This window comes from Gymnodraco acuticeps, unplaced genomic scaffold, assembly GCF_902827175.1.
Source record: "Gymnodraco acuticeps unplaced genomic scaffold, fGymAcu1.1, whole genome shotgun sequence".
NCBI classification, from domain to species: Eukaryota; Metazoa; Chordata; class Actinopteri; order Perciformes; family Bathydraconidae; genus Gymnodraco; species Gymnodraco acuticeps.
The window spans coordinates 150,761-166,846 of record NW_022991779.1 but is presented as its reverse complement, the minus strand read 5'-3'; the positions used below and the strand labels follow the sequence as shown (position 1 = coordinate 166,846).

The 16,086-nt window shown below is 41.7% G+C and overlaps 3 protein-coding genes across 4 annotated transcripts; 1 reads left to right on the top strand and 2 right to left on the bottom strand.

Moving 5' to 3' along the window:
- Nucleotides 1-217: 217 nt before the first annotated feature.
- Nucleotides 218-2,227, bottom strand: LOC117535155 (N-acetyllactosaminide alpha-1,3-galactosyltransferase-like). The gene is made up of 3 exons (XM_034199522.1): nt 2,160-2,227; nt 1,879-2,016; nt 218-1,317 (listed from the first exon to the last, which is right to left on the bottom strand). The coding sequence occupies exons 1-3, from the start codon at nt 2,225-2,227 to the stop codon at nt 633-635; spliced, it is 891 nt and encodes a 296-aa protein (XP_034055413.1). The 3' UTR covers nt 218-632.
- A 5,982-nt stretch (nt 2,228-8,209) lies between these two features.
- Nucleotides 8,210-10,057, top strand: LOC117535150 (zinc finger MYM-type protein 1-like). Its single transcript, XM_034199515.1, has 2 exons — nt 8,210-9,005; nt 9,205-10,057. Exons 1-2 carry the CDS (start codon nt 8,433-8,435, stop codon nt 9,964-9,966), a joined length of 1,335 nt encoding a protein of 444 aa, XP_034055406.1. The 5' UTR covers nt 8,210-8,432; the 3' UTR covers nt 9,967-10,057.
- Nucleotides 10,058-10,253: 196 nt separating this feature from the next.
- On the bottom strand, nt 10,254-14,180 carry LOC117535151 (N-acetyllactosaminide alpha-1,3-galactosyltransferase-like). 2 transcript variants are annotated; one of them, XM_034199517.1, is made up of 6 exons: nt 13,645-14,180; nt 12,997-13,094; nt 12,771-12,860; nt 12,577-12,666; nt 11,964-12,101; nt 10,254-11,402 (listed from the first exon to the last, which is right to left on the bottom strand). In XM_034199517.1, the coding sequence occupies exons 2-6, from the start codon at nt 12,999-13,001 to the stop codon at nt 10,718-10,720; spliced, it is 1,008 nt and encodes a 335-aa protein (XP_034055408.1). In that variant the 5' UTR covers nt 13,002-13,094; nt 13,645-14,180; the 3' UTR covers nt 10,254-10,717. The 2 variants fall into 2 exon arrangements, with proteins under 2 accessions (XP_034055408.1, XP_034055407.1); XM_034199516.1 differs by having other exon boundaries at nt 12,997-14,180.
- Between the last annotated feature and the right edge of the window lie 1,906 nt (nt 14,181-16,086).

The window sequence follows — 16,086 nt, the reverse complement described above, 5'->3', positions numbered from 1 at the left end:
TCATCAAAGGTAAGTCAAAGTGATTTTCAATGTGGGCCGCCGTGCCGACTTAATTCATTTGTAATTGTTACTTGGCTGTGGGTGCCCTGTCATGATAGGTGTTTATATAAATGGTGTTGTTTTGTGTGGTAGAGGGTCGCTGTCATTGATGCGTTTTGCACCCCGGGCCGCTGTTTTGATATTCCGCTGAAGTATAGGCTGTGACGTAAAAATGTTTTCTTTTTTTTTTCGAGGGAAGAGGGGGGTGGGGTCAGAGGGCCTAGGTAGAAAAGTCACGGCTCTCCACTGCTATTGAGATGTATAAAAAATTTGACAACATTTGAGTGTCAATAACTATCAGTTAAAAACAGAGATAGAGTGGCATTTCGCAAAGTGACATACAAATAAATAAGCTGGATCAACAAGTGCAGACAGTTTGATCAAACATGTAAAAAGTTGACTTATATACATCTGTAACCAGATGCAACAAAAACATTTGATATCCGGGTAAAATAAAAGCGTGTATTTATATAAGAAGTTGTCACTCCATTATGAAAATACTTGCAGATCTGCAAAGTAATTCCTGAGAGAACAAAATGAGCCAGGGAGCACGAGAACCTGAGACATTACATTTGTTAGCATTTGTCAAGTTTTTAAGGTGTGCGAAGTGTGTCATAATATTTTGGTGCCCACAGTAATCGGGTGACTTGTATGTCGCGCCTGAAACCGATGCTGGTATCCCAGCAGTACTCTGGAGAGAGAACCTTGCTGGGTTTGTGGAGCAGCATGTACTTGTTCAGATGGCTCTCATCGTGCCACAGAGCTTCCACATTGTTCCGTTTGTCCTCCATGATGCCCTGATAGCAGGCCTCGGTCAACGCTTTCACATTCTTCCACGAGCCTCCGAAGATGGCAGCGTGGTAGTAAAAATCCCCAGTTTTCATGTACGCCTTGGAGTTTGGGTTGCGGTCGTAGGTGTACAAATACTTTGGAAGGTGGTAGTAGTGGGCGTGGAGCAGAGCCACTGAATCCCCAAGAGCCTCTGATCCAAATCTGCCGGTAAATACCTGATCCACATCAAAGCAGAAGACGTGCGTGCAGTGGTGGCGAATATCAGACTCTATCACATCTGATATGCTCTTCATTCGCATCATAGAGATGTCCTGCCACCTGGAGTTCTTCTCCACTTTGATCACCTTCATGCTTCTCAGAGGAGACAACTTGATGTTAGGCACCTTCTCTGGCATGTCCGTAAACACGTAGTAGGTCACGGGCAAACCCACCATAAAGTGTTGCTCGGCTGAGTTCAGGAATGTGTGTAGGTAAGCATCAAGGTATCTTTTGAGGAAAAGAAAACAAGTCACTTTTCTGTTCGACTCTTATCACTCTACCTCCAGAGGAAACTGAGGTCCATTGATTCGTGCAACAAAATGTTGCAGATCTTCTTTCGTCTGCTGCTGCAAGTAAAAACGGTTTGCTGCAATGTGCTGGGGCAGTGGTATCTGATCTGGTGACCAGAACCGACAAAACAAACAGTAGCCTATGATTTTATCTGTAACTGCACTACAATTCATTTTAACACTAGATGCAGCATGTCCACTTCACATGTTTATGAGCACAGTAAAACATATATTTTCAAAGTCAGCTATAGTAACTATAAGCACTGGGTTTTTTGGGGGGTCATTCTTTTGTGTTTTGTTGTCATTTTTTACAGTTTGTTATACCCCTGTCTGCTTTAACAGAAACCTGGTGCAGCCAACTTTTATTTCTACAATCTGTCCAACCATCACCTAGTTAAACATTAATGCACTAAACATACAGTTGGCTGAGCTGGAGGAGGTATTTAGGTTTGACGACAGATTATCTTTAGAGTTATTACTTTATTCATGTGAAACCAACCTGCCCACAGCAAAGACTGTTAGAGCCACAGAGGATCCTTTCATCTTGTGCATCTCGTCGTAGAGGCGGGCGTCAAACAGCCCTTCCCAGATGATAGCAGCTTTCCAATATGTACAGGTTTGCACATCAGGTCTGGACCTGAAATATAAAACAAAAGTCTTTTTGTTAGACTGAATTCCCTTTTATAATACTCTTCTTTACCAACCTGAAGCTTACTACAGGAAATGTGTAACTTAAACACAATCTGTTCAGCCAAATTGTAAACGGTCTTCTGGTCTTACTGAAGATTGAGGCTGGCGTCCACACTGCTGTCCAGATTTTTTGCACTTTCCAAATGGCATTTCTCCATAGGTATGAAGCCTATTAAAGTCTAAAACAAAAAATAAAAACACATGTTCATTAAGTAATGTTAGCATTTAGGCTTACAGAAATTGTTCTTGTATGTAGTGTCCCGTAAATGTATCGCAGACTCACTTTACAGATGGAGATATTAAGTAGATAGCACAGAGTGTGATGGAAACAAAGAGCACACATTTGAAAACACTCCTCATCCTCTGAAGATGTCTGCGAAAAAAGAGCCAAAGATGTCAGATTAGTCAGATATCTCTGATTCTTAAAATGCAGAAGTGTGTGGCACCGTAGTTTAAACAATAACGTAGTATTTATTTTGTTTGTTTTTTATTTTAAAGATGTGAAATACCGCATTGTTGAAAAACGCTGGGGTCAAGGCTCAGTGTAAGGTGATCTCTCTTGTGAAAGAACGTGGCAGCAGCTGATTTTTCATGAATGAAACGGCACCTGAGAAAAGAAGAGGAAGTATTTTACTTATTGAAACAATTCTCATTGAATCTCATTGGTTCAAATTCGCCCATCTAGGTATGGCAGTGCTTTTCTTTTAACTTTCGAGATAGTGGAGGTGATAGGGTAGCTTAATATTGGTGTTGATTCCAAAATGATATTTTACAATATAAGATCTAAAAGTACAAGCTATGGAATATTAACACAAGCAGCCATTCAAGAAGTTTGCCAAAATAAAATACACTTACAAATTTGGTAACATTTAGATTTTATATATATTTTTTATTCCCCTATTCTCTGGAAGAGTTTAGTTAGAAAAGACACAAACAGTGCTAGTTATGTTGCGTTTTCCGGGAATTGCCAGTGTAAATAAAACAAACAAGTCCAACAATTAGACAAAAACCTTCATAAATTCTTGTCAATGTTCGAAAATATCACTCATAGTATGGAAACACCTTTAAACTGAATTCAGACTAAGAAAGACATTGTTGACCGGACCAATTGTGCACACAGGATAACGTAATTAAATTGACATACAAAGGTAACTTACCCGAGAGTCACCGGCATTCATCCATAATTCATCAAATACTAGCTTTACCAGGTAAATACCCCACCCTTGATGTTGTCTTAAGACACGATTTGTCTCCCTGCGGTTCAGCTTTGTGTTCTGGGTCAAAATGCAGAGGGGGGAGCTTCTTGTTCAAAGGTCTTCTCTGACGTTAACAGGAAAACTACCTGCCCCTCTGTTTTTCAGGTGTGTTATCTACCAACGGATGCCGCTCCTATTCACTTCTCATTAAGTCTTTATATGTCTACACCAACGCCCTCTGTTATCTAACACCTAACTGTCGCCTAACTGTAGTGAAAAAGTACGGAAGAGGATTAGGGCCACATTAGGACAATGTTTTGGGATGTGACTGAAAGTAAAAAAAACACTTTGATTCTGAGAAAAAAAAACTGAATTCTGACTTAAAGATGATTTTGTCAGGGTTGAGTGAAGCAGGCAGGACCCAAATACAGATTTAAACAGAAAATACCTTTATTTCAAGGCTAATGTACAAACAGAACTCTTCCCAGTGAACACAGTCAAGACAAACAAGGATCTCTGTTACGTCCCAACTAGGGGAAGAGGAATGCAACACACACACCAGTATGTAATTGGTAATAATTATAAGTGGTTTTATTACAGAACAGGATGAAACAAAAGGGAAGGCGTGCAGCCTGAACAAACAAAAGGGCCAAAAGGGCACAGGTTGATAACCCAACAAAAGGAGGACTCTAAAAAAGGAGTCTAATGGCATACAGGGAAAATAAATAATATAAAGAACGAAACAAAACCTCACTTTAAAAGTGGTACAACTAACCAAAGAATCTATACAAAACACAGCTAAACTAAAGGCGACAATCACAGAATCAAAAACGACTCTAACCACTAACTAATCACACAAGGTTAACCACAGTTCAACAGAATTCACTAAGGAGCAAGTAGCGAGAGGCGTCTGTTCACTCAACAGAGCCTCCAGAGTGGTGATAGTCCGCGGTCTTTGTACTCCTCCCCAGCAGGTGTGAGGCCGGCTGTGCGCTGCGATTGGATGATGTCAATCCAATCACTATCTTCAGAGGAGGACCAGAGGATGGGCAGCCAATGACGTCAGGGCTACTGCGCAGCTTATTTACATATTACACGCACAGCTGAAAACACTCACAGGCAGATTAATGAGCAGACAGAAACAGCAACCGTAACAATCTCACAAAGACTAACAGGAAAAACGAACCTAAATGCACACAGGACTAATCAAAGAAACTGTTCTATTGTTATAAGTGTTCACTATAACTTATAGGCTCTTGCATAGGAAAGGATTGGACCAACGTGTAGGTTGACTTGCTCTCGTTCGTTTATTAATCACCGATGCACAACATGTTACATCATAAAGGTTCCTACCCTATTATGCCTGATACTACAGAAACAAGACACAGGTGAGGAGGGAGGAGAAAACACAGGGGCACCAGGTGAACACAATAAGGAAATCAGACACAGGGGGGCAAACACAGAGACAAGAATCAACAGACAAGACAGGGGGTGAACACTTTTCAAAATAAAACAGGAAACCAGAGACAGACAAAACACAAAATAGAGAGACTGTGACAGACAGACCGTGACAGACGACCCCCACCCCCTTCAAGGGACGGATCCCAGACATCCCTAAAAAAAAAAGAGTTAAAAACGTCCAACAGGGTGGGTGGAGTGGGACCGGAGGAGGGACTCGGACGGACATCCCGGGGCAAAGCGGAAGCCGAGAAGGGGGTCTCGGGCGGATGGCCCGGGGGCAAGGCAGAGTTCGAGGAGGGGGTCTTGGGCGGACGGCCCGGGGGCAAGGCAGAGTTCGAGGAGGGGGTCTCGGGCGGACGGCCCGGGGGCAAGGCAGAGTTCAAAAAGGGGCGGTAAATATAATGGTATAAAAAATGGTGTAAATATTAAAAGTTCATTTCATTTACCTCACAATTTTGATAAATCCTGTTTCTTTTTTGCCTCGATCAAGATGACAAGGCCAAGATACCGATATGTTGGTTAGAGCTCAGCATCAAAATAACTTTACTTATCCTGTCAGATATTTGTGTGTTTTTTTACTTTGTTTTATAGAAATGTGAATAATTTAGTTCTGTTGATGTGACCGAGGAAATTGAATTTCTTCTTTCAAATGCATCTTACATAGCTGCAGTGGCGGTTCTAGACCAATTTGACTGGGGGGGCCACTGGGGGGCCAGTTATTTTCTGAGGGGGGCACAATAAATGCAGGACGAAAAAGAGAACTAGACTGTATGAAGTAGTTGCGCATAAGAAAACAATGCAATACAGTTATTGGTATTTGTTTCAGTACACTTGTTTATTTCAGATAGATCTTATAGTTATTACTGTTAGCTTCAGCTTAAGTTATAGTGCAATGTTTGCACTAACACCATATTTATATAAAAATAAAGGTAATGAACAGTTACATCTCTACTTTACATAAGGGTGTCTGCACAATCCCACATTACAGCAACAAAATCCTGCGGTGTTTGGCAAACCGAGTACCAGAAAATATACATTTAAAAAAAGAAAAAAAAAACTTTTCATTGTTAGGGGGGCCACAGGGGGGTCAGAGGTCAGTGTTAGGGAGGCACTGCCCCCCCCCCCTAGAACCGCCCCTGCATAGCTGTTCTTTATTTGATTTTAAGTATCTCGACATATCCAAGAACTGTATTCGTAAAATGTACCCCTCCCTCATCAACCTTGAAGTTTAGCCTCAGTTGTAGCACCGTGGCTGCTGGTGTGGCAGCCCAGCTCGATGAGGGAGGGGTACATGTTGTCAGATTGAGAAAAAAAATTCACCAGGAGAGTTTTCTTGACTAATAGAATGAATTCTGGGGGTTGGAGCTTAGACTTTCCGACTTTCAATTTTAATGACCACCCTACTGAGGCTAAACTTCAAGGTTGATGAGGGAGGGGTAAATGCTGTTGGAATTTGAATACAATTCACCAGGAGTGTTTTCCTGACTATCATAACGAATTCCGGTGGTTTGAGCTTAAAATAAATGAATTCGAAAATGTACATGGCACTAAGGACCACCCTAAGGAGCATCTTACTCCAATAGTACACATTTATAGAAAGAGTTCAGGCATCAGGAGTCACACCAGCTCATTCAAAGCTCATCTGGGTTAAACTGAAGTGCTATTTCATAATGAATATCAGACTGAAAGAACAACTAATGTCAATTAATGACAAAACTGGCGAAGTAAACAAACAAATGTACTTTCAATATTGATCGAGCTCTAATGATTTGTCAATGCAACTACAGCAAATTCTATTCAAATCCTTTTCTTCTACTAAAGCTTAGCAGAGTACAGCATACTGGGTTCTCCCTTTAAGCTTTCTTCAGAAACTGATACGATGATATTAAATGTCCATTCCTCCAACACATCTTTGAGAAATGGCAGGAAGCCACTTCAGTCACGGGATACATATGTTTCTATTGTTCCATTCTGAATGAACTAAAGGCAAGACATCCCTAACATAACGTTTCTCTGTTGTTAGCATGTATGTCTACGACCCCCATTTCAATACGTTGTCAAATCATTCAAATTGGATGCTTTGAAGACAACATATTAATCTGACTGTGAGCCTCTCCGCTCACACAGGGTTCAAATAGGGACGGAAAGAGCCGGTTGGTTCATCACAGGCGTTTATTAGCTCCAAACAAAGTATACACAGGTCTCAAACGGTCCTTTGGCGACCTTCCAGGATCCCGCCTACTGCAAAACAGACCAGAACCAGGTTACCACATGCTTTTATTCCGTAACTGATTACCTGATTCCGATCAGCTGTCTGGCCTCAGGCCGAGCCACTCCCTTCACTCCAGCAGCCGGCGCCCTAACCACACCCCCGCTGCCACACTGACTCACTGACATTATGGTGATTATATCTTAAATTGGTGAAGATATAATTAATAGACATTGTACATGAACACTGTGAATACAGTTAACGAAGAGCAGCACATCGCTTTACAGAAGAGGAAAGACTGACACACAAATCACACATTAACAGGGGGAAGAAAAGCTATTGAGCAGTGGCGAGCCGTCAGGGCCCTCTAGGCCCTCTGTGAGGGCCTAAGATATTCTAAAAAATAATATTTAAAAACATTTAAAAAATATATTATTTTTTTTAAATATATATTTTTTAAATATTATTTTTGTTATATTTTTACCGAAAAAAACTTGATTTAATTGTATTTAAAATAAAATTTCCAAAGAAATAAATCCTTCGAATCTGCCTGTTCAGTTTCTGTTTGAATGTGAAGGGTTACATGAAAAAAGCTCGTCTGGCCCTCTATGCGATTCACAGAGGGCCCGCTATAGTAAAACAACGAGAGAGTAATGTCAAGTGACAGAACAATTGACCAATCATATCTTCCCTCTAAATGGGAGGGCTTTATTATCGCGGACTTTATGACAAGTTCCGCCCGCTGCGCTGCCAAGTTTATGCATGTGATATATCAACGGGTCAAGCTAGGCGGAATTAGCATACGTTCATTCACGATGGCTCACGTTAGTGATAGTGATGACATCGTTGCGAAACTACTAACCGAGTCTTTTTCAAGAATGAGTTACACGGATAAATTGGAGTTAATTACCAAAGGGCGACCAACACCACAGCTTAATTTGGTTAAAAAAACCAAACGGTTCGAGAGGCATTTTAATATCGGCAATTACGCCAGATACAACTGGATGACCGGATCAACCAGGGAACAAAAGCTGTACTGCTGGGATTGCTTGCTTTTTGGTGCGGACAGTGGGTCATGGGCCAGAGATGGATATTCTGATTTAGGAAGTTTATCCAAATCAGCACATCGCCATCAGAATGCTTCAGGTCACCTCAGAGCTACTATTCGGCTTAAAACATTTGGGGACACCAGGATAGAGCTCCAGCTGGATGAGCAACAACGCCGGGGGTGTCATCCTTCATAATGAAAAGGTGAAGAGGAACCGAGGAATTTTGAAACGCCTGATAAATTGTGTGGTGTACTTGGGCAAGCAGGAGTGTCCGTTCCGAGGTCACGATGAGAGTGTAACTTCATCAAACAAGGGGAATTACATAGAGTTGCTGGATTTAGTGGCAGAATATGACAGCGACCTGCACACACACCTCGCCACATCAACAGTATTTACCGGCACATCTTCAAGGATTCAGAATGACCTGATCAGCGCTGTCGCTAGTGTAATGACGGATAGCATGAAAGAGGAGCTGAGGAAGGCACCTTTTGTTGCGGTCATGTTGGATGAAACGACAGACATTAGCAACGTGGCGCAGATGTCATATGTGCTTCGATATGTCACTGACGATGGGATAAAAGAGCGTTTCTTCAAGTACGAAGATGTGACAGAGGACAAACGAGCAGAGGCCATAGCTACACGGCTGCTGGAGTTCCTGAGGGAGAGTGGCTGTATTGACAAAGTGGTCGCGCAGTGCTACGATGGAGCAGCTGTTATGGCCTCTGGATTGAATGGGGTGCAAGCGAAAGTTAAGGAAACAATTCCACAGGCCCTTTTCATTCACTGCTATGCTCACATCTTAAATCTCGTCTTGTCAAAGGGAGCTTCCAAGATAAGAGAGTGTAAGGTCTTCTTCTCCCACCTCTCTGGCTTGGCCACCTTTTTCAGCCGCTCAGCAAAGCGCACCAAGCTACTGGATGATATTTGCCAGCATAGGCTTCCACGGGCAGCTCCTACTCGCTGGTGCTTTCATTCTCGCTTGGTGTGCACAGTGGCAGAGAAGACCAGGGAATTGAGAGAGGTAAGATAATAATAACAATGAACGTAATGGAAATATTAACAATAATAAATAAATGATTTAGTGTTGGAAACTACCCACTGATAAAAACATGAAGGTAAAGAACTATGCTAGTATTACATTAAATGAAAAGCTAATCTTAGTGTTTACTGGAGGTCTATAAGTTGTTTTTTCTAAACTAAGCATTACTCTCGTACAGTAGGTGTTCGAGCACATCGTAGACCATCACACAGAGTTTGATGACGAAACTGTTCATTGCTCTGATGGATACATCACCCTCCTTACCAGCTTCGATTTCAGCTTTTGGTTGAAAACCTTCCACGCTATCTTCTCCTACTCGGATGTTGTTTTTGAAATACTTCAGAACAAAGGTTTTGATATGCAGTTCTGCCTGGCCAGAGTGGATCAGCTACAGCGACAAATTGAACAGGAAAAGGGGAACTTTGACAGCGTCTACGATGAAACCCAGGCTTTGGTTGGTCCTCCGCGCGGCCGTGGAGCTCAAGGAGACGTTCGTGCACGGTACAGGGAGCTCCACTGCAGCGTAATTGACAGCCTGCTAACCCAGATTTCCAACCGCTTCAGTGACCACAAAAAGCTGGAATTCCTGGCCCTTCTGTACCCGCAACAGTTCGGGCATTACTGTAACTATTTCCCAACTGCTGCCTTGAACAGTTTGATGGAGAGCTATGGCGGATATTTCGACCAGCCTCGACTGCACACGGAACTCGCCGTGATGTACGGCATGTCTGACATTTTGGGGAAAAGCTCAGCCGACATTCATCAGTTTCTCCTCAAAAAAGGACTGAGTGAAAGCATGAAACAGGTGTACACCCTCTCATGCATCATCCTGACAATACCTGTGTCCACTGCCTCTGTGGAGAGGTCCTTCTCTGCGCTGAAGCGCATAAAAAGCTACTCGAGGTCCACGACTGGGCAAGTCCGACTGTCAGACTTGGCCTGAATTTCGATCGAGAAGGAATTGCTGATTGCTTTAAAAGCAAAGGATCAGCTGCATGACGACGCCATCAAGTACTTCATCCAAAAAGACAGGAGGATGGACTTTGTGTTTAGGTGATTTGATCATCAAAGGTAAGTCAAAGTGATTTTCAATGTGGGCCGCCGTGCCGACTTAATTCATTTGTAATTGTTACTTGGCTGTGGGTGCCCTGTCATGATAGGTGTTTATATAAATGGTGTTGTTTTGTGTGGTAGAGGGTCGCTGTCATTGATGCGTTTTGCACCCCGGGCCGCTGTTTTGATATTCCGCTGAAGTATAGGCTGTGACGTAAAAATGTTTTCTTTTTTTTTTCGAGGGAAGAGGGGGGTGGGGTCAGAGGGCCTAGGTAGAAAAGTCACGGCTCTCCACTGCTATTGAGATGTATAAAAAATTTGACAACATTTGAGTGTCAATAACTATCAGTTAAAAACAGAGATAGAGTGGCATTTCGCAAAGTGACATACAAATAAATAAGCTGGATCAACAAGTGCAGACAGTTTGATCAAACATGTAAAAAGTTGACTTATATACATCTGTAACCAGATGCAACAAAAACATTTGATATCCGGGTAAAATAAAAGCGTGTATTTATATAAGAAGTTGTCACTCCATTATGAAAATACTTGCAGATCTGCAAAGTAATTCCTGAGAGAACAAAATGAGCCAGGGAGCACGAGAACCTGAGACATTACATTTGTTAGCATTTGTCAAGTTTTTAAGGTGTGCGAAGTGTGTCATAATATTTTGGTGCCCACAGTAATCGGGTGACTTGTATGTCGCGCCTGAAACCGATGCTGGTATCCCAGCAGTACTCTGGAGAGAGAACCTTGCTGGGTTTGTGGAGCAGCATGTACTTGTTCAGATGGCTCTCATCGTGCCACAGAGCTTCCACATTGTTCCGTTTGTCCTCCATGATGCCCTGATAGCAGGCCTCGGTCAACGCTTTCACATTCTTCCACGAGCCTCCGAAGATGGCAGCGTGGTAGTAAAAATCCCCAGTTTTCATGTACGCCTTGGAGTTTGGGTTGCGGTCGTAGGTGTACAAATACTTTGGAAGGTGGTAGTAGTGGGCGTGGAGCAGAGCCACTGAATCCCCAAGAGCCTCTGATCCAAATCTGCCGGTAAATACCTGATCCACATCAAAGCAGAAGACGTGCGTGCAGTGGTGGCGAATATCAGACTCTATCACATCTGATATGCTCTTCATTCGCATCATAGAGATGTCCTGCCACCTGGAGTTCTTCTCCACTTTGATCACCTTCATGCTTCTCAGAGGAGACAACTTGATGTTAGGCACCTTCTCTGGCATGTCCGTAAACACGTAGTAGGTCACGGGCAAACCCACCATAAAGTGTTGCTCGGCTGAGTTCAGGAATGTGTGTAGGTAAGCATCAAGGTATCTTTTGAGGAAAAGAAAACAAGTCACTTTTCTGTTCGACTCTTATCACTCTACCTCCAGAGGAAACTGAGGTCCATTGATTCGTGCAACAAAATGTTGCAGATCTTCTTTCGTCTGCTGCTGCAAGTAAAAACGGTTTGCTGCAATGTGCTGGGGCAGTGGTATCTGATCTGGTGACCAGAACCGACAAAACAAACAGTAGCCTATGATTTTATCTGTAACTGCACTACAATTCATTTTAACACTAGATGCAGCATGTCCACTTCACATGTTTATGAGCACAGTAAAACATATATTTTCAAAGTCAGCTATAGTAACTATAAGCACTGGGTTTTTTGGGGGGTCATTCTTTTGTGTTTTGTTGTCATTTTTTACAGTTTGTTATACCCCTGTCTGCTTTAACAGAAACCTGGTGCAGCCAACTTTTATTTCTACAATCTGTCCAACCATCACCTAGTTAAACATTAATGCACTAAACATACAGTTGGCTGAGCTGGAGGAGGTATTTAGGTTTGACGACAGATTATCTTTAGAGTTATTACTTTATTCATGTGAAACCAACCTGCCCACAGCAAAGACTGTTAGAGCCACAGACGATCCTTTCATCTTGTGCATCTCGTCGTAGAGGCGGGCGTCAAACAGCCCTTCCCAGATGATGGCAGCTTTCCAATATGTACAGGTTTGCACATCAGGTCTGGACCTGAAATATAAAACAAAAGTCTTTTTGTTAGACTGAATTCCCTTTTATAATACTCTTCTTTACCAACCTGAAGCTTACTACAGGAAATGTGTAACTTAAACACGTCATATGCATCTAAATATTTTTAGTAGTATTGTTTTATATTTACACTCAACTTAGATTCAGTTCAATTCTGTTGCACCAAAACGTTAACTGCAATTTCAGGTTAAACGTATAAAATAGCTACCCTTCTGGTATGGATTAAGCACAAATAGTTTCATGTGGCTCCATTAATTCAGCCAACATTTATTTATAAATACACCTTCTTCTTAGGAATTATTCAAAAAGGTGAAATACAAAAACCACCACTTATTTGTTGTTGCTGCTTTATGTCCAATCAGATGAAACCTGCGGCTTCTCAACATGATAGATAAATGTCTGTGTTGGTCTCAGGACTATCTGTTCAGCCAAATTGTAAACGGTCTTCTGGTCTTACTGAAGATTGAGGCTGGCGTCCACACTGCTGTCCAGATATTTTGCACTTTCCAAATGGCATTTCTCCATAGGTATGAAGCCTATTAAAAGTCTAAAACAAAAAATAAAAACACGTGTTCATTAAGTAATGTTAGCATTTAGGCTTACAGAAATTGTTCTTGTATGTAGTGTCCCGTAAATATATCACAGACTCACTTTACAGATGGAGATATTAAGTAGATAGCACAGAGTGTGATGGGAACAAAGAGCACACATTTGAAAACACTCCTCATCCTCTGAAGATGTCTGCGAAAAAAGAGCCAAAGATGTCAGATTAGTCAGATATCTCTGATTCTTAAAATGCAGAAGTGTGTGGCACCGTAGTTTAAACAATAACGTAGTATTTATTTTGTTTGTTTTTTATTTTAAAGATGTGAAATACCGCATTGTTGAAAAACGCTGGGGTCAAGGCTCAGTGTAAGGTGATCTCTCTTGTGAAAGAACGTGGCAGCAGCTGATTTTTCATGAATGAAACGGCACCTGAGAAAAGAAGAGGAAGTATTTTACTTATTGAAACAATTCTCATTGAATCTCATTGGTTCAAATTCGCCCATCTAGGTATGGCAGTGCTTTTCTTTTAACTTTCGAGATAGTGGAGGTGATAGGGTAGCTTAATATTGGTGTTGATTCCAAAATGATATTTTACAATATAAGATCTAAAAGTACAAGCTATGGAATATTAACACAAGCAGCCATTCAAGAAGTTTGCCAAAATAAAATACACTTACAAATTTGGTAACATTTAGATTTTATATATATTTTTTATTCCCCTATTCTCTGGAAGAGTTTAGTTAGAAAAGACACAAACAGTGCTAGTTATGTTGCGTTTTCCGGGAATTGCCAGTGTAAATAAAACAAACAAGTCCAACAATTAGACAAAAACCTTCATAAATTCTTGTCAATGTTCGAAAATATCACTCATAGTATGGAAACACCTTTAAACTGAATTCAGACTAAGAAAGACATTGTTGACCGGACCAATTGTGCACACAGGATAACGTAATTAAATTGACATACAAAGGTAACTTACCCGAGAGTCACCGGCATTCATCCATAATTCATCAAATACTAGCTTTACCAGGTAAATACCCCACCCTTGATGTTGTCTTAAGACACGATTTGTCTCCCTGCGGTTCAGCTTTGTGTTCTGGGTCAAAATGCAGAGGGGGAGCTTCTTGTTCAAAGGTCTTCTCTGACGTTAACAGGAAAACTACCTGCCCCTCTGTTTTTCAGGTGTGTTATCTACCAACGGATGCCGCTCCTATTCACTTCTCATTAAGTCTTTATATGTCTACACCAACGCCCTCTGTTATCTAACACCTAACTGTCGCCTAACTGTAGTGAAAAAGTACGGAAGAGGATTAGGGCCACATTAGGACAATGTTTTGGGATGTGACTGAAAGTAAAAAAAACACTTTGATTCTGAGAAAAAAAAACTGAATTCTGACTTAAAGATGATGTTGTCAGGGTTGAGTGAAGCAGGCAGGACCCAAATACAGATTTAAACAGAAAATACCTTTATTTCAAGGCTAATGTACAAACAGAACTCTTCCCAGTGAACACAGTCAAGACAAACAAGGATCTCTGTTACGTCCCAACTAGGGGAAGAGAAATGCAACACACACACCAGTATGTAATTGGTAATAATTATAAGTGGTTTTATTACAGAACAGGATGAAACAAAAGGGAAGGCGTGCAGCCTGAACAAACAAAAGGGCCAAAAGGGCACAGGTTGATAACCCAACAAAAGGAGGACTCTAAAAAAGGAGTCTAATGGCATACAGGGAAAATAAATAATATAAAGAACGAAACAAAACCTCACTTTAAAAGTGGTACAACTAACCAAAGAATCTATACAAAACACAGCTAAACTAAAGGCGACAATCACAGAATCAAAAACGACTCTAACCACTAACTAATCACACAAGGTTAACCACAGTTCAACAGAATTCACTAAGGAGCAAGTAGCGAGAGGCGTCTGTTCACTCAACAGAGCCTCCAGAGTGGTGATAGTCCGCGGTCTTTGTACTCCTCCCCAGCAGGTGTGAGGCCGGCTGTGCGCTGCGATTGGATGATGTCAATCCAATCACTATCTTCAGAGGAGGACCAGAGGATGGGCAGCCAATGACGTCAGGGCTACTGCGCAGCTTATTTACATATTACACGCACAGCTGAAAACACTCACAGGCAGATTAATGAGCAGACAGAAACAGCAACCGTAACAATCTCACAAAGACTAACAGGAAAAACGAACCTAAATGCACACAGGACTAATCAAAGAAACTGTTCTATTGTTATAAGTGTTCACTATAACTTATAGGCTCTTGCATAGGAAAGGATTGGACCAACGTGTAGGTTGACTTGCTCTCGTTCGTTTATTAATCACCGATGCACAACATGTTACATCATAAAGGTTCCTACCCTATTATGCCTGATACTACAGAAACAAGACACAGGTGAGGAGGGAGGAGAAAACACAGGGGCACCAGGTGAACACAATCAGGAAATCAGACACAGGGGGGCAAACACAGAGACAAGAATCAACAGACAAGACAGGGGGTGAACACTTTTCAAAATAAAACAGGAAACCAGAGACAGACAAAACACAAAATAGAGAGACTGTGACAGACAGACCGTGACAGACGACCCCCACCCCCTTCAAGGGACGGATCCCAGACATCCCTAAAAAAAAAAGAGTTAAAAACGTCCAACAGGGTGGGTGGAGTGGGACCGGAGGAGGGACTCGGACGGACATCCCGGGGCAAAGCGGAAGCCGAGAAGGGGGTCTCGGGCGGACGGCCCGGGGGCAAGGCAGAGTTCGAGGAGGGGGCAAGGCAGAGTTCGAGGAGGGGGTCTCGGGCGGACGGCCCGGGGGCAAGGCAGAGTTCAAAAAGGGGCGGTAAATATAATGGTATAAAAAATGGTGTAAATATTAAAAGTTCATTTCATTTACCTCACAATTTTGATAAATCCTGTTTCTTTTTTGCCTCGATCAAGATGACAAGGCCAAGATACCGATATGTTGGTTAGAGCTCAGCATCAAAATAACTTTACTTATCCTGTCAGATATTTGTGTGTTTTTTTACTTTGTTTTATAGAAATGTGAATAATTTAGTTCTGTTGATGTGACCGAGGAAATTGAATTTCTTCTTTCAAATGCATCTTACATAGCTGCAGTGGCGGTTCTAGACCAATTTGACTGGGGGGGCCACTGGGGGGCCAGTTATTTTCTGAGGGGGGCACAATAAATGCAGGACGAAAAAGAGAACTAGACTGTATGAAGTAGTTGCGCATAAGAAAACAATGCAATACAGTTATTGGTATTTGTTTCAGTACACTTGTTTATTTCAGATAGATCTTATAGTTATTACTGTTAGCTTCAGCTTAAGTTATAGTGCAATGTTTGCACTAACACCATATTTATATAAAAATAAAGGTAATGAACAGTTACATCTCTACTTTACATAAGGGT

Coding starts and splice junctions, on each gene's coding strand:
- LOC117535151 (XM_034199516.1), bottom strand. Junction 12,667..12,770: donor TTAATATCTCCATCTGTAAA/GTGAGTCTGTGA, acceptor TTTTTGTTTTAG/ACTTTTAATAGGCTTCATAC. Junction 11,403..11,963: donor ACAGTCTTTGCTGTGGGCAG/GTTGGTTTCACA, acceptor TTTCCTCAAAAG/ATACCTTGATGCTTACCTAC.
- LOC117535150 (XM_034199515.1), top strand. CDS start 8,433: ATGACGGATAGCATGAAAGAGGAGCTGAGGAAGGCACCTTTTGTTGCG. Junction 9,006..9,204: donor AGACCAGGGAATTGAGAGAG/GTAAGATAATAA, acceptor CTCGTACAGTAG/GTGTTCGAGCACATCGTAGA.
- LOC117535155 (XM_034199522.1), bottom strand. CDS start 2,227: ATGGAGAAATGCCATTTGGAAAGTGCAAAAAATCTGGACAGCAGTGTG. Junction 2,017..2,159: donor GACGCCAGCCTCAATCTTCA/GTAAGACCAGAA, acceptor TTTATATTTCAG/GTCCAGACCTGATGTGCAAA. Junction 1,318..1,878: donor ACAGTCTTTGCTGTGGGCAG/GTTGGTTTCACA, acceptor TTTCCTCAAAAG/ATACCTTGATGCTTACCTAC.